The sequence below is a fragment of the Diabrotica virgifera genome, chromosome 5, assembly GCF_917563875.1.
Source record: "Diabrotica virgifera virgifera chromosome 5, PGI_DIABVI_V3a".
Taxonomy (NCBI): domain Eukaryota; kingdom Metazoa; phylum Arthropoda; class Insecta; order Coleoptera; family Chrysomelidae; genus Diabrotica; species Diabrotica virgifera.
The window spans coordinates 208,777,679-208,801,953 of NC_065447.1; the positions used below are offsets into that span (position 1 = coordinate 208,777,679).

The window sequence follows — 24,275 nt, forward strand, 5'->3', positions numbered from 1 at the left end:
CATCGCTTTTCGATAGTGTCCATGTCTCTGATCCATATATAAGGACCGGTTTTATCAGGGTTTTGTATATTTTGCATTTGGTTTTTGTCGTGATGTTGTTAGATCTTAGATGTTTAATGAGTCCATTATATGTTTTATTAGCAATATGTATTCTTCTCTTAACTTCTTCGCTGACATTGTTATCTGCGGTAACTAGTGAACCTAGATATGTAAAAATTTTTACGCTTTCGATGTTATAGTCTCCTATTGTCAGATTCTGTAGGTTTCTTTGGCCTGTCGATTTGCTGGCCTTCATGTATTTGGTTTTTATTTTATTAATATTTAGGCCACTGTTTTGTGCCGCTCTTTCTATAGCATTAAATGCTTCTATCATTTCTCTTTTGCTTCTAGCTATGATATCAACATTATCTGCAAATGCCAATATTTGTACACTTTCTGCTATTATTGTTCCTCTGGTGTTGACTTTTGACTCTCTAATTATTTTCTCTAATGTGATGTTGAATAGAGTACAGGATAGGGCATCTCCCTGTCGTACGCCCGTTCTAACATGGATTGTATCTGTTAGTGCGTTTTGAATTCGAACCCTGCTTTGTATTTTAAGCGTTTCTTTTACTATATCAATGAGATGAGTTGGAATATTTAACTCTTTCAGGGCGTTGATCAGAAATTCTCGATGAATACTATCATAGGCACTCTCAAGTCAATGAAGAGATGATGTGTTTCTATATTAAATTCACTAGTATTTTCCAAGATTTGTCTTAAAACGAAGATCTGATCTATTGTGGACTTCTGCCTGCAGAAACCGCATTGATATCCCCCAACTATTTGTTCCGCATATGGTCTCAATCACTCATATACAATATTTGACAGTATTTTATATGCCACAGTCAGTAGCGTTATTGCCCGGTAGTTTTTACATTGAAGCTGATCTCCCTTTTTATGTAGTGGAATGATTACTCCGGTATTCCAGTCTTGTGGCAGTTGTTTATTATTCCATATGTTCACTATAAGTTCGCGTATCGCATTCAATAGGGAGTCTCCGCCTTCTTTTATTAATTATGCGCTAATGTTGTCCAATCCGGGTGACTTGTTGTTTTTCAGTCTGGTAACTGCTTCTTGCATTTCAGCTACTGAAGGGGGGGTTGTTTCTCTGGTATCCGTTTGATCCAGTATAATTTCATCGTATAGTGGATCTCCGTTTTGTTCAAACTTTTCTTTGAAGAATTCAGTCCATCTTTGCAGTATTTCACTCTGTTGAGTTACTATATCTCCTTCTTTGTCTCTGCACATCATTGTTCTTGGTTTAAATTCTTTTCTGCTTTTGTTAAGTTTTTGGTAGAATTTTCTGATCTCTGTTGGTTTATTTAATTCTTCAATTTCTTGGAGTTCTTTTTCTATGTGTTCTCTTCTCTTTCTGCGGTGTAAATCGACGAAGGTAAATGATTATTGATTAAATTCCAATTCTACTATTTCTACCAACCACTACTTCTAACAGATATCAGGTTTACATAATGATTAAGAGAGTGAAAACGACAGCAATCCAGAGGAAGATCTTACTGAAAAACCAAAATCCGCGAAATATATTTATCAGTGGATTTAAAGAGCCATCACTCCTGCACACGGGCGCCCATATAAAAATTTTCAGGGGCGGAGGGGGCAGACGTGAAGATGTTGCACATTATATTTTGTATACTTTGGATAACCATATATAGTTTACAGCACCCAAAAAGCTAGGGGGGGGGCACGGCCCCCCTGCCCATGTGCATGGGTGCCCATGCTCCTGCAGTTGAACTGCTAGACGAAATCGCCAAAAAAGCTACAAAATAAAAGTTATTAATTGAGACCAAGTCAAGTTCCAACCAAATGCGTTGGAAAATCAAGGATAATGACAAAAGCCCTAGAGCCGTAGGCCTACAAGGCCTGTAGCGCTGTTAACTAAAGCCCTAACAGACAAGAACATCAAATTCCATGCATATAACTAAATATAAGCTAAAATAACAATGTACCTACCTTCCGTAGCCTAGACTGTCGAAAAACACACACTACTCAGTCAATGTTGCCAATATAAATAAATCTATAGAAGAAAATTGGCACTGAATAATAATAAAACACCTAGTAGAATACCTAGCGAAACTTTGGTGGGACGTCGGACAGTAGGAGGACCAAGGGAGAGGTGGAAAGATGAAGTGAGAATCGATAATAAAGAGCTATTGATGGTGGATAACTGGGGGAGAGCAAACATGGTCAGAGATACTTGGAGGCAAATGCTGCGGGAGGCCAGGGTCCGACTTGGGATGTAGCGCATATGAGAGAGAATTATCAATCACAACAGAACTAAAAAGCCACTGCTCATATTTTTTTTAATCTTAAATCAGCACCAAACAATAAAAGCATGCACTACATACCAAAGATTCCAACATACTAAGAAATACTGCAATCACAGTGCACACTTTGTCAAGTGCACCGGAGACCACGTGACAGAACATTGCCCAAAAAATTTAAGGTTACCTAACGTGAACTGCATACTCTGGGAAGGCAATCATTCAGCCACCTAAAGGGCTGTTCAATATTATATAAAGGATTTACAACAAAAAAAGATAGCATTGCGACCTAGCTGGCACTACGATCAAAGCAAACTAACTCGAACAATATTAAAACTGAATAGTATATACAACTCAGCAGGGCTGTAAGTACGATGTTGGGGGCCCCGGGGCAAACGTGATCGGGGGCCCGTTATTGGGGAGTCTGGGGGTTTACCCCCCAGCGGGGGGATTTTAATGCATTCCATAATTGCAGTTTCTTGTATTTACATATTGCTATTTTAGTTGACCAACACAAAAAAGTTTTGAAATCACCTTATTTTAAGCTACATAATTTTGCAAGTACCATCAATATAAAATCTATTCTGATTACATAATAGTTATTTATGTACCAAGTCAGTAAAGTGACTCTTTATCGAACGAGTCTGATATTACGAGAAGAGCGAGAGTAGCGAGCGAGGCGAGTAACAGACGAGTTCGATAAGGAGTCTTTACTGACGTGGTGCATACAAAATTTTATCGCCAACATATATTTTTTAAATTTAATGTCGTCCGAACCACTGGGGTTATAAACGACAACAATGGAAAATACATATTAAACATAAAAAGAGATTGTAATATTAAGTAAATACTTAAATACATATGTACTAACAAAAAGTATACCTGAAAAATTTGTGATACAATTAAATGTCTTTGATTCCTATTTCCGTTAAAAACGGTATATTGTTGATATTTGTATTGTCTCTAAGAAGCTCAGATATATGTCCATGGGAAGGTTGAGTTTACTTCTCGTTTGCTGGTATATTTGACAATCGGTTAAGATATGTTTTATTGATATAAAATAATATTTGCCAACATAATTTGATATTGGTTTTAACACTTACTCGCAATTTACAATTTAAGAACTTTTTAAATTTTAGACGTCATAATAATTTCATAGTAGGAAATAGTGAAAGAGACTTAGAACAAAAACTGGAACAGTGGACACGAGCTCTGGAGGAAAAAGGTTTAAAACTTAGTAGGACAAAGACAGAGTATTTGGAATGTTCATTTAAAGATGGTGAACTGATTGTTAAAAAGCAATAGTTTTAAGTACCTGGGATCGGTATTACAGAGTAATGGGGAAATAGATGGAGATGCATGCAGTAGAATTAGGGCTGGATGGATGAAGTGGAAGGAAGCGAGTTGTATGTTGTGTGACAGAAAAGTTCCAATGAAGCTGAAAGGAAAATTCTATAAAACAGCCATAAGGCCAGCTATGATGTACGGAACTGAATATTGGGCAGTGAAAAAGAAAGAGGAACAACGAATGCATGTGGCGGAGATGAGAATGCTTAGATGGATGAGTGGAGTGACAAGAAAGGATAAAATTAAAAATGAGTATATTAGGGGAAGTCTAGGTGTGGCACCAATTGATGCCAAAATGAGAGAGCATAGGTTGAGATGGTGGTCCTGTTCAACGTCGAGACGTTAATCATCCAATACGAAGAGTAGCTGAAGTGCAGATTCCTGGAAGGAGTAGAAGAGGAAGACCAAAGAAGACGTGGGGGGAGACGATTAGGCAGGACATGTTGGTAAAGGGGATTAATATTGATATGACCCAGGATAGAATTGTGTGGAGAAATGAAATTAGGGAAGCCGACCCCGCATAGGGATAAGGCAAAGAGAATGATGATGATGATGACGTCATAATAATTTCATGACAGTGATGACAGATAACTTGCAAGATGGCCGCTTTCGATTTTTAATCGAGAGTTATCAATATTGAATAATTACTAAATCGGTATAGTTTTAATTTATTTTATATGAATATAATTACAAAATACTACAGAATTTCCCTTTTTGACATAAATTTAATTGATAATATCGCAAATTGCGTACAGTATTTTTAATAATTAAAGTAAATAAATTGTAAGTCCACTCAAATACTCGCCATTCGATTACTGCCATCGACCACTTACATTCAATCTTGGTTAATTTGATTAACCGCAGGTAAAGTAAAATTCTTCTTTCAGTACAATAAAGTGTTACTTTACTGCCGCAAATGAGGGCAAATGAGTACAATAATGAATGACTTTAGTGACGGTTGGCGATAAAAACATGCTATAATGTTAATTACATTGTTCGGCGACAACGTAGGTTTGTAATCGCGTTATATTGTATATAGGCAGTATAACGCGATTACAAGCACGTTACATTGCCTATAGGCAGTATAAAGCGATTACAAACCTATAGTGTAGCCGAACAATGTAAAAGGTAATTTGTCTTTCAAATCACAACAAGAAATAAATTATGAACAGAAAGACAAGAAAAGGCTCTATAGAAACAAACAATTCAAATACAAGCAATGAAAGAAGAAAATAAACGGTTTTATTACGCCGGAATAACTAATTTCCTAAGTAATAATTAAAATTTTAATGTTAAGGTCTCGAGGGCCCCAGCTTAGCTCAGTCCTCAGCCTCAGGGGCTCCTGTTCTGTTCAATTGCATTTTAGTGGAAAAAACTAATTTCCCCAGTGAAAAATTAAAACTTTATGTTGAGGTCTAGGGTGCCCCTGTAAGGTCTTTTTAAAATTGTGTCATTTGAAAATGTTTCATTGGGATCGGCTTTTAAAATACATATTTTTATTTTCTTCGTTAAAATCTATACACGGCCAACCAAACGGGTACTTCTGCGGGGCCCCCCTTGGCCGGGGCCCCGGGTCACTGGCCCAGTTGCCCCAATGGTAGTTACGGCTCTGCAACTCAGCTTGACATACGCACAAATAACATCAAATAAACAGCAGCCACTACCTAGCACAAGTGCGCAGCAACCCAATAGCCAGACGTTACACGAAACTAAAGGGGATGTGTTCGAGCTGAAATAAATGATGAAAGGATTCATTGAATAAATGAATATAATGTACAAACTTTTGACTATGGTGATTGCTACTATGTATATTCAAAATCCAAATCACAAATTCCTCAAGGTGACACCCGAATTCCAGCGGACTAACTCAACATGCCCAAGAAGTCAAAACCTTCATATCAATAACATGGACATCATGCTGACATCTAAAACCTATTTTGCCTGTCGCATTTACTTTAATAACCCTAATTATATGATATACAGCACCAATGGCCCAGATGGTAAGGCACACTGGAATCTACTGCCATAATCAAATTGGATTGAAGAGAGGGAAGCCCACTAACAATAAAAGCCATCTACTGCCCACCACGTCATAATATAAACAAACCACAATCGATATTCATCACACGTTGTGGTAATCCTATTAATCTGATGTTGAAGTTCTCCATAACTGCTTGCAATTAACATCGTGTCATCCGCGTATCTCAAATTATTAATATTGACGCCATTCATTTTAATACCACATTAAACATTATCCACTGTTTTATTGAAAACGAACTCACTCAGAATAGATGTTGTATTAGTGGGGACAAATGCAGCCCTGCCTTACTCCTCTTCAGTATTTGAAGCTCTTCAGAAGTGTCACGGCCAATCCTGATGTTTGCACGTTGATGCCAGTAAAGATTTTTAATAATGCGTAGGTCTTTATAATCAATACCACCTGCTGACGAATGGCAATCATTTCATTATGTTTTTCTTCGATCAAAGGCCTTCTCAGAGTCGATAAAGCACATATAAACCGGATGTCCGACGTCTCTGCATCTCTGTACCATAGTCTGAATGCTAAATAATGTTTTTCTGGTTCCAAGGTTATTGCGGAACCCAATCTGTGTATCACCAAGTTATTCTTCTATTTTTTGGTACATTCTGCAGTGCAAAATTCGTAGAAATATCTTTAAAATGGCTCATCAAGTTGATGGTTCGGTATCCACTACCTCTTTTCGCATTTGATTTTTTAGGTATCATCACAAAATTCAACAGCAGCCAATCCGTTGGCATATAGCCAGTTTCATAAATTTTATCAAAAATATGAAGGAGAGATCTGTTACCTGAACTTTCGAAGAGCTTTATTATTTCACTCGGTATTTTATCTATATCCCAGTCGGGATACCATTTGACCTTGCATTTGGAGCTGCCCCAAATTTTATTTTTCTAATCTTAAGGGGGGATCAATAGTAGTATTAATTTAAAATCTCGACTGAATTTGACCATTGCGTTAGCCGCCATCTTGATTTTAAACGAGAACCGTTTTTGCTCAATATCTTCGCCATTTTCAACTTTTCGACAAAAAGTGTAAGGACTGAAATTGTTGTAATTACGATTTACTACAGTTTTTGAGAGAACCAGTGGCGGGTCTAGGTGGGGGGGATGGGAAAATTCCCCCAACGGGGCCCAAAATTAAAAAAAAAATGTTGAACTATTAAAATATGTTAGCTGATATGAAACTTAATTATCTACAAACAAATTCAACCAATAAAACCCGCTAGTTAATAAAATTAAGTGAACCTAATGCATATAAGTTATTATTTATGTCTTTTATGTACTTAGTTTGGTTGGTGTTTCATTGGAAGTTTCAAAAATTGTATAAAATATAATTCTCTTTATTTTTGTTTATGTACAATTATCTCGTAAAGTTAATAATAAATGAGACAATTCAATAATTAGGCTTCCCCTCCGCTTCCATTATTTTCCTCCTTAACTCGGAGAATATTGAACGCATAAAAAAATTGTGGAAAATAAATTGTAGGAAATTGCGTTTCCAACAATTTTAATTCCTACCGTTTTTGTCGAAAATTTGAAAATGGCGGAGATATTAAGCAACAACTGTTCTCCTTTAAAATCAATGGCGGCTAATGCAACCGCGGAATTCAGTCGAGATTTTAAATTTACACGACTATTGATCTCCCCTAAAGGATAGAATTATAAAATTTGGGGCAGCTCGGAAAAAAGATTCCAATTCAGTAATTATGCTCCCCCCACCACTTTTTATTATTTTCCCACGTAACTCGGAAAATATCAACCGCATGAAAAAAATTGTTAAAAAGAAATTGTAGGAAATCATATTTGGAAGTTAAAAATGGCGTAGATATTGAACAAAAACAATTGCTACAAAATCAATCAGGTCTTACGCTGGCGCCATGATCGCATACATACTACCTTAAATATTAACTTTAGCAAAAAAATGAAAGAAACTAAAATTGTGTAAAATTCAATTCTCTCTATTTTTGTATAGAAACTTTTTGTCGTAAAACTAACAATAAACGAGATAATTCAATAATTATGCTCTATTTATATATAACTGTCATTATTTTCCGCTATAGCTCGGAAATTATCGATGGCACGAAAAAATTGTAAAAACAGAAATGATATAAAATTACATTTTCAATAATTTTGGTTCTTATACTTTTTGTCGAGAAGTTGAAAATGGCGGAGATATTGAGCAAAAACCGTTCTCGTTTAAAATCAAGATGGCGGCTAACGCAATGGCGGAATTCAGTCGAGATTTTAAATTTACACTACAATTGACCTCCACTAAAGATTAAAAAAATAAAATTTGGGGCAGCTCCTAATGCAAGGTTAGGCCTGTTATTCGTCTAACCCGACTGGACTCCTATTCCCGTCGCTTTTATGGTCTTTGCTAATCTTATTGCTTGTTCAATTTCGTCCATAGTTGTCAGGTCCTGTAACTACTTCGTTATGAACTACCCAATCATGAACTACCCAATGCAATCAAACAAAAAATTATTGCTGTATCCTATAATATGTTTTTAATGTTGAATTCTCTTTTCAGAGCCTCTTCCGGTAAGATACGTCACTTCAACTACCGATACAAAAACTGGGACAGTAAGTATATTTTGGTCCCCTGATCCAGCTAGTACACAAGAAGGGTATTTAGTTTCTTATCATGAAGCAGAAAGTACTACAGGAGACAGTAACACTATAAATACCAACCAGACTGATATTAGTTTAGAGGCTCTATTGCCTGGAAGAAATTATTCCATTACGGTGCAAACCGTCTCCAAAGACCAACAGGTAAGCAGTTATAGTAAATTATTAGGTTACTTCGGGATAATTTTATATAAAGATATTTTTTGAGAATAAACCACAATATTTTTAATAAGAATTACATATTTTTGACATTTCGTCTTCTAGTCCGGAAATACACACATCAAAATGGTGTAGGCATAGGGGACAAGAAATGAAAGTCGTTTACTTTCAAGAGGTGATATTTTTCTCTTAAAATAAAATTTGTAATTTTTTTAAATTATTTATCTATTCAACTTAAACGTATATTCAGTACAATTTTTGCTGCAGGTGTAGTTAGAATTTGTTGTTATTGTAGTTTTAACTAAGTTAATATGCAAAGAAATGATCTTGAGCCTGAAACAGCTGCGAGCTATTGGCATGATACAAGGTGGTATGAACATCCGCGACGTAGCAGAAGCTGTGAACCTGATGATACCTAGAAAAACCAAAAGTACTGTAGGTTGGTTATGGCAGCCTTTTCAAGAAACTGGTGATGTAAGGGAAAGACAAACTGGTCCAACAAGAGCAACACAACCGGAACAGAGGTTTGTTCACTTCACACATTAAGGAACCCCAATGTTACTACTAACCAGCTAAGAAGTGAGCTTCAGAACATTCATGGCATTAAAGTCTCTACCCAAATTGTCGGGAATAGGTTGCATGTGAGACGCTAGACGTCCCATTACAGTTTCACCATTATAGACCAAGAGGCAGCGCTGAAAAATCTATTTGAATTTACTAAAGCTAGATTTTTCACAGTTGATTACTGTGAGTGTGTAGAGAAACATACTGCGGTCGGTCAAGCGAAACGTCGAACAGGGGTTACTGAGAGGGTATCAAAGTTGCTTTCCTACGAAGGTAATTATTTTCATTTACTAAGGCTGAAAATCAGTACACACATTCTAAATTAAATATAAATAAAAGTTATTATAGTCGGTCAGCTGTATGACGGGACAGAGCCGGTCGGTCGGCCCCAATAGTCAATTGAGGAAATGAAGCATTTTGGCTCGCAATTTTTTCGTCCAGCATGGATTTACTTGAAATTTTCACAGAAGGTAGGGAATAGTCCAAGGATCATTTTCTATATCATGCCGCTATCATGCGCTAAAACCTTAGGGGTGATTGCCACCCCATCTCGGGGGGTGGGAATTTTTTATTACATTTTAACCATGTAATTCGATGGGAAAAGTGATTCTAAGAAAAAAATGTTTTTTACATTTTCTTCGTAAAACTAATATAATATTTTTCGAGTTATTCGCGCTTGAAAATAACAGTTTTTCGACGAAAAAATCGACTTTTTTAGAGGGTTTTTTGAGAGTACTTCGAAAAATATGCATTTAATCAAAAAAACTGTAGATATCGAAATTGTATCTTTTAGTAACACAAACCAAATTATTTTCCTATAATATCTTTAAGACCAATACAAACCGAGATACGGCAACTTTTTCGTCAAATGCACAATTTGAAATATTCAAAGCCAAATAATGGGAAAAATTTGCATTTTTCAAGAAAAAGTTTCTAGCATGAAAATTTAGCGACTTACAAAAAAATGTCGGTACCTGCTTTTCTCTACGAAAAAATCAGTGAAAACAAACCCCTAACTACCTTCCTAATTCAAAATTAGTCTTCACCTTTCTGTAGTTCCTTTTATATTTATACTATCAATACACACAAGGAGTTTGACCTATTTAAAATGCCTAATTTTGGAAAAATTGGAGTTTAAAGAAAAATTGATTTTTTACAATTTGGTATTTTTCACCTTTTACTTCAAAATATCTCCGAAAATACTGAAGATATGAAAAAAATTATGTACTACTAAATTGTAGCTTTTTTAATCACTAAAATTACTCTCATAGATTTTCATTACAGTGAATAGTTAGCCAGATATAGCTGTTTAAAACCTCTATTTACCAGCAAACACCCCCTTATTCGAGCCCTTTAAACCCGCCCCAATTAAAATCTAAGGCATCTTACGGAATTTAATTTACACAGTCTTATAGCTCTTTAAAAATCCTACAAAATCATTTTTGAGGGGTCTCATTACTGAGAGGGTATCAAAGTTGCTTTCCTACGAAGGTAATTAAATCCATTTACTAAGGCTGAAAATCAGTACACAGTGAGATATAATATTTTTCCAAAATTAGGCATTTTAAATAGGTCAAACTCCTTGAGTGTATTGATAATATAAATATAAAAGGAACTACAGAAAGGTGAAGACCAATTTTGAATTAGGAAGGTAGTTTAGGGGGTTGTTGTACCGAAATTTTTTTGTAAGTCACTTAATTTTCATGCTAGAAACTTTTTATTATTTTTTTTTGAAAGATCTAATTGTATACTTGAAAAAAGTTTATTTAAGTTTTCCTCGAAAAATGCAAATTTTTCCCATTATTTGGCTTTAAGTTTTCCTCGAAAAATGCAAATTTTTCCCATTATTTGGCTTTGAATATTTCAAATTATGGATTTGACGAAAAAAGCTAACCTTTAACATGTCGTATCTCGATTTGTATTGGCCTTAAAGATATTATTGTAAAAGAATTTGGTTTGTGTTACTAAAAGATACAATTTTGATATCTACAGTTTTTTTGATTAAATGCATATTTTTAGAGGTATTCTCAAAAAACCCTCTAAAAAAAGTCGATTTTTCGTCGAAAAACTGTTATTTTCAAGCGCGAATAACTCGAAAAATATTAGTTTTACGAAGAAAATGTAAAAGACATTTTTTTCTTAGAATCACTTTTTCCATCGAATTACATGGTTAAAATGTAATAAAAAATTCCCACCCCTGAGATGGGGTGGCAACCACCCCCAAGGTTTTAGCGTATGATAGCGGCATGATATAGAAAATGATCCTTGGACTATTCCCTACCTTCTGTGAAAATTTTAAGTAAATCCATGCTGGACGAAAAAATTGCGAGCCAAAATGCTTCATTTCCTCAATCGACTATTGGGGCCGACCGACCGGCTCTGTCCCGTCATACAGCTGACGGACTATAATAACTTTTATTTATATTTAATTTAGAATGTGTGCACTGATTTTCAGCCTTAGTAAATGAAAATAATTACCTTCGTAGAAAAGCAACTTTGATACCCTCTCAGTAACCCCTGTTCTACGTTTAGCTTGACCGACCGCAGTATGTTTCTCTACACACTCACAGTAATCAACTGTGAAAAATCTAGCTTTAGTAAATTCAAATAGATTTTTCAGCGCTGCCTCTCCGTCTATTATCCCGTGGAAATCGCACAAGGAGATTAGAATGAGCCGAAGAATATGATATGAATTAAATTAAATAAAATAAAGAATATGTCAAATATCAAAGTTGATAAGGATGAGAATGGACAAACATTCTTTTTACAGATGAATTCAGGTTCGGTTTACGACCCGATTCACGAAGATCGAGGGTATGGAAACACCTAGCAACGCATCTCGCTTGCAAACTGTTCAAGAAGTTGACATATATCAAGGAGGAACTTTAATGGTTTGGGCTATAGTTTCAATAGGTTTTCGAACTGATCTTGTTCATACTAAAGTATTTTTAACAGCAAATGAATATCGAGATCATACTCTATAACCTATTGTTCGTCCAGTCCATATGCTGCACAATTCCGAGAAAATTTTGTGCTGATTCACGACAATGACGTCAGCATGTTCAAATAATGTCAATGTTCAGGTATTGCCCTGATGTGTTCAATGTCAGCAACAATGTTCAGGTATTGCCCTGGCCTGCTCAATCCCCTGACTTGAATCCCATCGAGCACGTTTGTGATATACCAAAAAGTCGCATACAACAGCAAGAATTCGTGTTCCAGCAAGGGAAGAGCTGCTAAAATGTATGCAAGAGCAATGACAACAAATTGAGAAAGACGATATTGACAATTCGATAAGAAGTATGCCACATGGATGTCGTGCTGTTATGAATAACAAAGATGGTCATGCACCCTACTAACAGGAGCCTACGACTTTATTTTTAAGTACCTATATAACGAACGGTTGTTGTAAGCCGCGTCCAGATTTGTTGAATTTCAATATTTTCCAAATAAATTGTCAAGTTACCGTTTATTTATTCTTTGATTACTTTGTCCTCTAGACTCTAGACCATTTTGATGTGTGTAGTTCCCAAAAAATGGAGTATGATATTAAAGCTATTACTATAAACTAACGTTTTATCTTAACTTGGAATATTGTATCATTCCTTAGGCTGGCGTAGATATATGACGATTGCCAATAAATACATTGTATTTTAATTTTTAGTCAACCGAAGAATCACTTTATGTTGCCACCAAACCAAGTGCACCAGTGATTGAAGACCTGAGACCTATGATAGATGGTCTAAATATTAGTTGGAAGTCTGACGTAAACTCAAAACAAGACAAGTACGAAATTCAGTGGATCAGAAACGACACACACGAAAGGAACATCAAAACAAGTTACGAATCCAAAATTATTTTGAGCCATCTCTATCCTGGCGCTGGATACTTGGTGAAAGTGTTTGCTTTATCTCACGGATTAAAAAGTGAACCACATGAATATTTTCAACCTGTTTGTAAGTATATTATATTTATACAGTGAGGACGTTTGAGTTGGAATAAATTAATTTTCTCGCGAATGGGAGACTCTGGAGGTAAATCCTGAAACAGGTCGATTTTTATTTTTAAATTATAATTTTTTGGCATATACTTCGTACTAGTGACGTTATCCATCTGGGCGTGATGACGTAATCGATGATTTTTTAAAATGATAATAGGGGTCGTGTGATAGCTCATTCGAAATGTTATTCAATGCTCTATTCACTAATATAAACATTAACATAATTATTTATACAGGTTGCCCAAAAAAAAATTTTTAATTAAATTAATTGAGACAAAAATAATAATGTATATAATTTATTGAATTCGAAATACATTTTACTGCTGTCCGAAATACATTTTACTGCTGTCCGAAAACAAGAAAAATGTTTATTTGATAAATAAATATAGTTTTTCGCTTAAATTCAACATTAATCCTGCCACCCACCTGCCTCTTAGCAGTTCGAACATTTAATTTATGCGAAAAGCAATGTTTGCTTTTCAAATTAACATTTTTTCTATTTTCTGACAGCAATTAAATGTATTTTGCATTAAATAAATTACATAAATTCTTCTGTTTGTCTCAATTAATTTAATTAAAAAAATATTTTTTAAGTACACTGTATCAATATTTATGTTAATATTTATGTTGGTGAATAGAGAAATGAATACCCTTTCGAATGAGCTATCACACGAACCCTATTCTTATTTAAAAAGATCATCGATTACGTCATCACGCCCTGATGGATGACGTCACTAGTACGATATATATGCCAGAAAATTATAATTTAAAAATAAAAATCGACCTATTTTGGTATTTATCTCCAGAGTCGCCCATTCTCGAGAAAATTAATTTATTCCAACTCAAACGTCCTCACTGTATAAGCATGATTTTATCACAGACTAATCATATTGATCCAGGGATCCGAACCAATGGCACGCGTGCCACAAGTGGCACGTTTGAAAATTTTGATGGCATGCACAAAAACAAAATAATTTTTTTATAAGTTATATTTTTTTATTTGAATTGAAAAATCATTGAGTGGTTAAATTTTAATGAATTAGAAATGGAATTAGTTGAATTTCAGTCAAGTACCATATACGGAACCAAAAATTGGTTGATTTAAGAAATGATTTAGAAATTATTGAAACTAATCGATTATTGGATAAAATAAATATAAAGATGAAATTCTAACTACATATAATGCCATTTTTGACACGTTTAATTGTTTAAAAATATATTTTTTATTTATTTTGATGGTTTTGGTTTAAAACTATTAGCAAAGGCAATTTTATTAATAGTTTTATCAACGTGGACATGTGAATCTCTATTTTCCAAATTAAATTTAAAAAAAAAATAAATATAGAAATAGAATAACGGATGAGTCTAGCTCTGCATGCGTACTGTTGAAATTAACTAAATATTAACCAGATATTAAATATTTATCATCTTATGTACAGCAACAAAAATCGCATTATAAACAATTGTTTTTAACATGAATTTTGTTTCTAGCATATTGTTTGTAATAAAACATTGATTATTAAAAAACTGTTTAAAGAAGAATTACTTTTATTCGTTTATTTGAAGAGGGGTGGGGGTAATGGTTTAAAAATGTTAAAATTTTCGATTATTTTTCATTATTTTAAATGAAAGTACATAACTTCATAAATATTCTCTAAAAATGTCAGATTGATCGAAGTGAAATTACCGGAAATACAGCATGTTGGATATCCCTACCTTAGACTCGCTTTGCAGCAGCTTCGCGCCAGTGCGCTTAAGCGTAGTGAGAAACGTTCAACAGTTGTTCCTCTTCTGTTTTGTAAATTACGCTGCGATTCAAAAATACATTTCGGTGTACATTACTTTACGATTTGACAGACAAAAAAGCAATTCACAATATAAGTTGTCAAAACTTTAAACGCGTTTTTCTCAAAACTGCTTATTTCAAAGGTGATGGACATTATAACTCAAAAACTACTCGACCGATTCACCTGAAATTTTGCATGCATTTTCTTTAGACATTTCGTGAGGTACCTAACACTGTCGAGATATTTTTTGTTTTATTCCTATTTTTTGTTTACCTAACAATAATAAATAAGTTGAGTTCACCATTTTTTTTTTCAAAAAATTTCGTTATTTTGACTTTTGAATGCTCAAAAACTCAAATATTGTTAGAATAAAAAAAACTCGACAGCGTTACCTCGAGAAGATCATCAACTAATAAAATCTTTTTGAATGTTTTATTTCACATGATCCAGTGATGAGTCGTGATGACCGCAAAATCCATTTTTGTTAGGTGTCTGTAAAATTTTCCTACGCGCAGGCTTATTTTTCAATATTTTGCCTTGGATTTTTTTTAATATTCTTCGAATAGTACTGAATATGTATATAATATAATAAGCGAGTCTTCTACAGCTGTCGCCGCTTCTCGCATCCTAATTTCCAGCGATTCCTGTCGAAGCAATCTTCAGTTTTTAAGTCTCTGGCGGTCATTGCATCTTCGACATCTTCTCTCCAGGATCGTCTTGGTCTACCTCGTTTTCTTCTTGTGGGTGGAGTCCATTTTTCTATTTTTTGCGGCCATCTATTTTCAGGCATTCTCTGAAGGTGTCCATACCAGTTAAGTCTTTTGGCTTCGATTGTGTCTATTATATCTAGATCGATTTCCATTTGTCTCCTAATATCTTCGTTTCTCACCCTATCAAGTCTAGTGAGTCGGCAACATCGTCTCCAATAGTTCATTTCCATCGCCTTGATTTTTGACTTGTTTCTTTGGTTGATTTCCCAGAGTTCAGCGCCGTACAACCCAATACTTTCTATTATTGTTTTATACATTCTTCTTTTATTTTCTTTTGTTATTTTATTACTCCACAATAGTCCGTGTAGCTGTCTGGTGGCTGATCTTGCTTGGCCAATCCTGGAATGTATTTCGTCGTTACTCCCTGCTTTTGAAGATATTTGGACTCCTAAGTATTTGAAGACTTCTGTTGGATTTATAGTTCCCATTTCAATTTGTAGGCGTTCTGGTGTTTCTCCTACAACTAAGTACTCGGTTTTTTGTATATTAATTGTAAGGCCCCACTTAGTGTACTCCTCTTCCAGTTTTCTGAGCATATAGTCTATATCACTCTCGTCTTCAGCTAGAATGGCTTGGTCGTCAGCGAAGTGTATTGTGTACAATCTATCGTCATCGATTGGGATGCCCATATTGCAGCACTTTCTTCTCCACAGTGAGAGTGCCTCATTTAAATATATTTTAAAGAGTGTAGGTGCTATGCAGCAGCCTTGCTTTAGGCCCTTACTAATAGGAATTTCTCTCGTTAATTTGTTTCTAGTTTTAATGTTTACCGTCATATTTTTGTAAAGCTGTTGTACTGCTTGTATATTTTTTTTGCTTATTCCCTATTTTGCTGAATATGTCTATTTAAATTAAAAATAAAATAATTCTACCATAGTTTTAAAACAAATTCACAAAAATGTGCTTGAAATGTTGATTTCAAACCATACCCCCCACCCCTTATTTATACTTAACTATAATTTCACCACGCTAACATTGAAATCAAATTTTATTGTGGCACGTGAAGCTAGGACAGATAATCCCCGGACAAATTATCCCGGACAAAAAATCCCCACAAATTAACCCTGGACACAAAATCCCCGGACAAATAATCCCCGGACAAAAAATCCCCACAAAAAATCCCGGAAAAATAATCTACACAAATTTTTTTGGACAAAATATCCCCACAAAAAATCCTGGACAAAAAATCCCTAAGAAATATTTGCTGTCGAATAGTTCTCTAAAAGTTTTCCTGAAATTTTAACAAATTTCCACCTCCAATTCCATGCTGAAAACTTTATTTGTATTTACTCTGGGCTAATTAGCAAAATTCATGGAAAAGTTATTTACCAGCAATTTTATTGCTGGAATCGAATTATAAGATCCTATATATTAATTATATAGGTATGCAAAGTCCGCAGATAGTGTGCTACTTTTTTTATAAACAAAATGGCGCCGACAAATCGTATTTTTTTCAATTATTGCTCTATAACTCCGAAGATTTTAACTTTACAACAAAAACACCCAAATAAAAATTCACCGCAATTAAATTCTACATAGAGATATGTTTTTCACGATTTGCTCCGACGAAAATTTTCCTCGGAAAATGCGGGTTTTCCTAACAATAACTATAATTTTCAAATAAAGTTTTAGGTAAGTAATTATTAATTAATAATTAAATAACTTAGTGACATCAAAGATTTCTTGGTATATATTGTAATTCCAGAAGCCGGTGAAAATTAAACGAATATTTTAGCAACAATTCAATTGTTAATTAACAATTTACGATCGCAATAATAACCAAAATAATCATGATACATTGATCAAACTTATAAAGATTATAAAGATGAGATGCTTGTTTAATATTTTATCGACAAAATATAAATGTTTCTTTTTTTTTGCATAATCTTTAAATTTTGAAAAAAAAATAATTATAATACGTTGGTCTAATTGGTGAAGTACAAAGAAAGGTTAGTTACCAGCAATGTTATTGCTTTAATCGAATTATAAGATCTTATATATTATTTATAAAGGTATGCAAAATCCACAGATAGTGTGCTACTTTTTTTATAAACAAAATGGCGCCGACAAATCGTATTTTTTTCAATTATTGCTCTATAACTCCGAAGATTTTAACTTTACACCAAAAATACTCAAATAAAAATTCACCCCAATGTAATTCTACATAGAGGCATGTTTTTCCCGATTTGTTCCGACGAAAATTTTCCTCGGAAAATGTGGGTTTTCCCAACAAAATCTCGAATTTTCAAATAAATTTTTTGGGCCAGTAATTATTTATCAATAATTATATAGCTTGGTGAAATAAAAGCTTTCTTGGTATAGATTATAAATTCAGAAGCCGGTGTAAATGAAACGAATATTTTAGCAACAATTCAATTGTTAATTAACAATTTACAGTCGCAATAACAACCAAAATAATCATGAGACATTGATCAAACTTAGAAAGATTATAAAGGTGTGATGCCTATTTAATATTTTGTCGACAAAATATAAATTTTTCATTTTTTTGCATAATCTTTAAATGTTTAAAAAAATTGTTATAAACAAATTAACATTTCTTAGAAATTGTTTATTATATTCTAATTTTAAAAAATACTTAAAATGCGTATTTCATAGGTCTTGAAAATGAATGCTTTAAAAAAATTTTCCAACCATTTGCAAAAAAGTTAGGAAACAGCAAAATAAATATACGATATCTCCATTGTTTATAATTTGTTTTAATTGTTTCAAAGCTTAAAAGTGAGTCTATGGTACAATCTAATTACTCATAAAACAATGTCAAAAATTAGTGCAATGGTTATATTTTAATCAAAGATTAAAAATACTTTTTTTTGTAATTTTTAGCGCGAAAGTAGGCTTGATACAGAGCCGGAGATAAAATGTTCACTCGAAGCGACTGACACGCTTAAACTCGCGCGAGTTGTGTATGTGGAAGGGTAGCTACGGTACTGTATTATTCTACTTTCGCGCGTGTAAATTACAAAAAAATATATTTATAATCTTTTATTAAAATATAACCATTAAGCTGATAATCGATATTGTTTTATAAATAATTAGCTTGTACTTTAAACTCACTTCTACGCTTTGAAAGAATTAAAAAAAATTATTAACACCGTAGTAATAGTATGTTTACTTTGCTGTTTCATAGCTTTTTTGCAAATGGTTGCAAAAAAGTTTTAAAGCATTCATTTTCAAGATATTTGAAATGCGCATTTTAGTTTTTTTTTAAATGATAATATAATGAAAACTTTCTGAGAAACGTTAATTTGTTTATAACTATTTTTTTAAAACATTTAAAGATTATGCAAAAAAATAAAAAATTTACATTTTGTCGACAAAAGGTTAAATAGGTATCTCATCTTTATAAGATTTCAAAGTTTGATCAGTGCATCATAATTATTTTGGTTATTATTGCGACCGTAAATTATTAATTTACAATTGAATTGTTGCTAAAATATTCGTTTAATTTTCACCAGCTTCTGGAACTATAATCTAAACCAAGAAGGCTTTTAAGTCACCAAATTATTTAATTATTGGTAAATAATTACTTATCTAAAACTTTATTAGAAAATTAAAGATTTTGTTGGGAAAACCCGCATTTTCCGAGGAAAATTTTCGTCGGAGCAGATCGGGAAAAACACGTCTCTATGCAGAATTTAATCACGGTGAATTTTTATTTGAGTGTTTTTGTTGTAAAGTTAAAATCTTCGGAGTTCTAGAGCAATAATTGAAAAAAAACACGATTTTCGGGCGCCATTTTGTTTATAAAAAAAGTAGCACACTATCTGAGGACTTTGCATATCTATACTATTAATATATAGGATCTTATAATTCGATTCCAGCAATAAAATTGCTGGTAAATAGCTTTTCCCAAAAATGGCCTATTCTCCGATAATCAGCCCAGACTAATTATACTTTTGTTCACTTTATTTGTTTCTACATGACAAAAAGTGTGTTTTTTTCAAAAATCGTGGAAGATATGGGGAATGAGCTAGGCCCCCTTTTCATGACAGGCGCTTAACGCGCATTTTGATAACGCGCGATTACAACTACATACATTTTACTTGGGACCGTTCACATGCAAACGCGCGTCTTAATGACCTAAAACGCGCGTTAGCATGTGAACGGTCTTCAGTAAAATGTATGTAGTTGTAAACGCGCGTTATCAAACCGCTCGTTAGCGCCTGACCTGAAAACGGGGCCTTAGCTCATTCCCCATATCTTCCACGATTCTTGAAAAAACTCACACTCTTTTGTCATGTAAAATTTGAAGTTTTCAGCATGGAATTGGAATTCGAAATTTGTTAAAATTTCGGGAAAACTTTTAGATAACTATTCGGCAGCAAATATTTCTTGGGGATTTTTTGTCCAGGATTTTTTGTGGGGATATTTTGTCCGGGGATTTTTTGTCCGGGGATTATTTGTACGGGGATTATTTGTCCGGGGATTTTTTGTCCGGAGATTTTTTGTCCGGGAATTTTTTGTCCAGGGATAATTTGTGAGGATTTTTTGTCCAAGATTATTTGTCCGGACCCCCCTTAACATCATGTAAATAGGTTCGAATTTTATTTGAAAGCTTGAATGCCCTTTTATATGTAAAAAAATGTTCAAGTATATAAAACTTTTTTGTTGGCTCCGCATAATTTCAAAATTAATAACTTTTTTTCAAAAACTTAAATTGCAAAATTATTCTGTGAAAACTACTTCATCGATTATGTTGAAATTTTGTGTAGTGTTTTTTTATATTAAGAATATTTTCTGGGTAAATTTTAAAAATGTTCTATATGACACTTTTGACATGATTTTTGACACTTTTTTAATGATTTTTGCCAATTTTGCAATAATAACAATTATTTTTTCAATTTGCAATCAATTTTATCTTATAGGAAATTTAATTCCAAACTTTTTTGTATTTTCTTCTTTTGCCCAATAAATTCGAGAGTACATCGACAATAGTCAATCTCACACATAACAATGTTGCTAATGTTTTTAATTGTAAAATTTTTTGTGAATTGTTAATATTGTTGTTATTATAAGATAAAAAAAAAACTAAAACTACACTTGTGTAATATTATCTATTTAAACCGCAATTTAACATATTTATTTGATTTATCTTAGAGATATGGCTAACCGCAAATGAATCTTGCATAAAATATTTAAAATATCACTGTAATATTTTGTTTGTTGATAATAACACATTTAACTTTTCGTCGTATTCTCTCATTTTACTACAAAATAATATTAAATTTCCAGTTCCGAGACCACCTAGAAACATGTCTATTGAAAAAACTACAAGCAATTCAGTAATAGTGCGATGGGTAGCGCCAAGTGATTCGTTAATATCTGAGTATGCGATTAGGTATAGAACCGATTCAGATAATCAGTGGGTCAGATTGCCAGCTGTCCAAAACACAGAAGCCGAAGTAACAGATATGTCTCCTGGGGAAAGATATACAATTCAAGTAAACACGGTCAGTTATGGTCTGGAGAGCAACGAACCGCAACAGTTAAACCATACTGTCAGTAAGTAACGTTTTCTTTATAGAACTTTTGTTTATGTAATTTATAAAATCTTGGTCTAGCCATCTATCTCCATTAGTAGCGAATATATTTTTGCAATATTTCGAAACAAATATTATTTCTAAACAAAATTTAAAACCCACAGTATATTGGAGATATGTAGATGATCTGTTCTCGATATATGGTCTCATAGATCAGAGTGGTTGGGCACATTTCTGAATAATATAAATAAACGATAGAGAAGCGACAATAATATTTACCATGGAAAGGAATATAATAACATACTACCATTCTTCTGTTTTAAGCTCAAAGAAGGATACTGGATATGAGACTCGGGGTATAAAAAAGCAACACACACCAGCAGATATCTAAATTACAAATCAAATCACAACATCGATATTAAAAAGGGAATACTTAAATCCTTATACGATAGGGCCAACACTACATTATGTTCTAAGCAAAATTGGTTCCTAGAAGAAAAACAATTGTTAACATCTGTTTTGTTAAAAAATCATTTAGCATTGTCGTTTATAAATAAGTGTTTTTAAAAAATAGGCCGAATGGAACAGAACAACTTAGAATGGAATCCTGTAACATTCACAAGAAATAATACGAGCAACATAAGAGGAATATACCATACATAAAAGGATTATTGTAGAAACTTAAAACGATACGAAATAAATTCGTCATTTCATGAACATTCAAAACAACAAACACATTGACATATATTTTATCTATAACTAATCCTAGCAATGAACAAGAAAGAACAAATAATTGTATTTATAAAATATCTTGTGAATGCCAACATTTTTAGTTACAAGACCATTAAATGTTAGAATAAGTGAACATCAATCTGAGTTATATCGAAATTAGAGCATTTGATAGATCTCAAATATGTAAACATGTATGGGAAAGTAAACATAGAGTTCAATGTAAAGATTTAAGTGTATTTATGAAAGAAACATATGGTAAAAAGAGAAAAATCAATTAAGCGTATCTATTTATGTAAATGTTTTAAAGTAACATATATATAAAATTAGAGTTTGGTGTTAATATTCAGAGTAAACTAAATGTAATACCAAACATTTATCATGTCGGGATAGTATCATGAGATTTTTTCCTCATGATTTACTGTGGGATCACTAACAGGAGAATTTTATTGTCATCATCTCATTTTTGGAGGACCATTTCTCCTTTCCTCGTCTGCCCTGATCCTACCAATAACTGGGGTTGGTTACCCAATACCCTCCAGCAGGATTGCTCAGTGTGTACCGGGGTTCATCTGTGTGACCAAAATCACACTTTTTGGAGGTAAGGATAGGAATTGCGGTATGGTAGTGATGCGCATCACTACCCGTGTATTGAACCCTGCTGTATAATTAGTAAATAAAAATAGTGGATGTATGAAAAGAAACCTGCTGTCCGTTAAAAAACTGTACGTTTACAAGAGGATTGACGCTTTAATTTTTAGTTGTGAAAGACTTTTATGTCTTAGTACACCCACTCACCAAAATCCCCCCCATAAAAGAGAGAATCCGATCTCTCCGCAACAAATATGTAACACGTACGATTAGTGGTACCAATAATAGAGCTAAGGACGTATTAAATATCCCTTGCAGTAGATACGGTCACATACCAGAATTCCCAAAAACAAAGTTTCATTCCCTCCAGCCAATCTTCTACATTTGGCCAGAAACGAACTTCCTGATGAATACGAAATTCTAGAGCCAACTCCCCTAATATATTGCAGATAACATAAGCTGCATCCTACACGTTGAATCTAAGAGCCGTTCCCGATTAGTGGTAGCTTGTAGTCTTCTCTGGTGAGGGTAAGTTCACGGCAACAATTCTGCTAAGCAAATCAGTATTGCTCTAGCTCCTTTTCTATTTTATCTCGTGTTGTAATTGACTTAATTAATATAATTGATTTCATTTACGTAATTGATTTACCCATACATGATCAATCTAAACTAATCTGTAATTAAGAGCGTAGGCACAAAATTTCGGCCAATGCTTTTTAAATGCATTCCTTTTTTCGAATCCTGAGAAAGCTAGTGAATATTTTTGAAAAATTTAATCGCAGAGTGAAAGATTATAATATTATTACTGAGGGCGGAAAGTCCCTGGAAACTTCTATAATGTTTATTTTAATAAGTTACAGGGGTGAAAAAGAAGAGAGAATTGAGTGTGATTTTTAATTTCAAATATCTCATTCAAAAGAAGCTTTTTGTTTATTCTCGGGGATTTTCGACCCTCGTAAATAATGTAATCTTCCATTCTGCATTTAAATTTTTCAAAAATATTTATTAGTTTTTTTCAGGATTCGAAAATGAATGCATTTAAAAAGCATTGGCCCGAAATTTTGCTCCTACGCCCTTGAATTATTTTTTAGGAGTTAAGATATATGAAATAGTAAACAGTAAAATAATATATCACATTTTTTATTTTCAGAACCAAATCCTGTGTCAAATATCAACCCTATAGTAGATTCTAACAACGTAACATTAGAATGGCCAAGACCAGAAGGTAGGGTAGATATATACATAGTAAAATGGAAGGAAACTGGTAGTGGCTCTCATCTAAATAAGCAAAACATTAGTCAAAACCAGAATGGCACCGGACCTGTAAGAATGCTTATTGGAGATCTGATGCCTGGTGTAGAATACGCTTTCGAAATTCAAGCTATATCAAACGATTTACAGAGCGAAATAACGGTTGTTAAGGCCAGGACAAGTAAGTATGTCTAGTGATATAACATTTTAAATTTTATTGACTGTGATAAAGTCAAGTCAAAAGAAAAACAATGAAAAAAATTAATTTTATTTGAAAATCTATACAGGGTGTTTCATTAATAATTGTCCATATAGTAACTGGAGAAACCTTAGCACAAAATACGAAGATTTAACCTAAAACACTTAAATAAAATGTGGTTCCTTACTGAGTTACAGGGTGTTTTATCTAAAAATTTAAAAACTATTTTTGCTCAGCATTTTAAAACTATACGACGTATCATTTTCATAATTGACAGAAAGTGCGACTACTAGACACCCTACTAAATAATGATAAACAAACGTTTATAGCTACTACCAGAGGCGTACGACAGGGGATGGTGAATGGTTGACCCTTCTCAAATTCTACG

General features: G+C 33.5%; 1 protein-coding gene across 5 annotated transcripts in view; it reads left to right on the forward strand.

Annotated features, from left to right (window-relative positions):
* LOC114336805 (tyrosine-protein phosphatase 10D) overlaps positions 1-24,275 on the forward strand; it is a 365,560-nt gene that overhangs the window by 290,908 nt on the left and 50,377 nt on the right. For all 5 annotated transcript variants that reach the window (XR_007698102.1, XR_007698103.1, XM_050650569.1 and 2 more), the window contains exons 6-9: positions 8,239-8,480; positions 12,724-13,015; positions 20,870-21,139; positions 23,588-23,869. Coding sequence is in view for 3 of the 5 variants with exons in the window: in XM_050650569.1 (XP_050506526.1) it covers positions 8,239-8,480; positions 12,724-13,015; positions 20,870-21,139; positions 23,588-23,869 (1,086 nt within the window). In the remaining 2 variants the exon portion in view is untranslated. The remainder of the gene's footprint in view (positions 1-8,238; positions 8,481-12,723; positions 13,016-20,869; positions 21,140-23,587; positions 23,870-24,275) is intronic.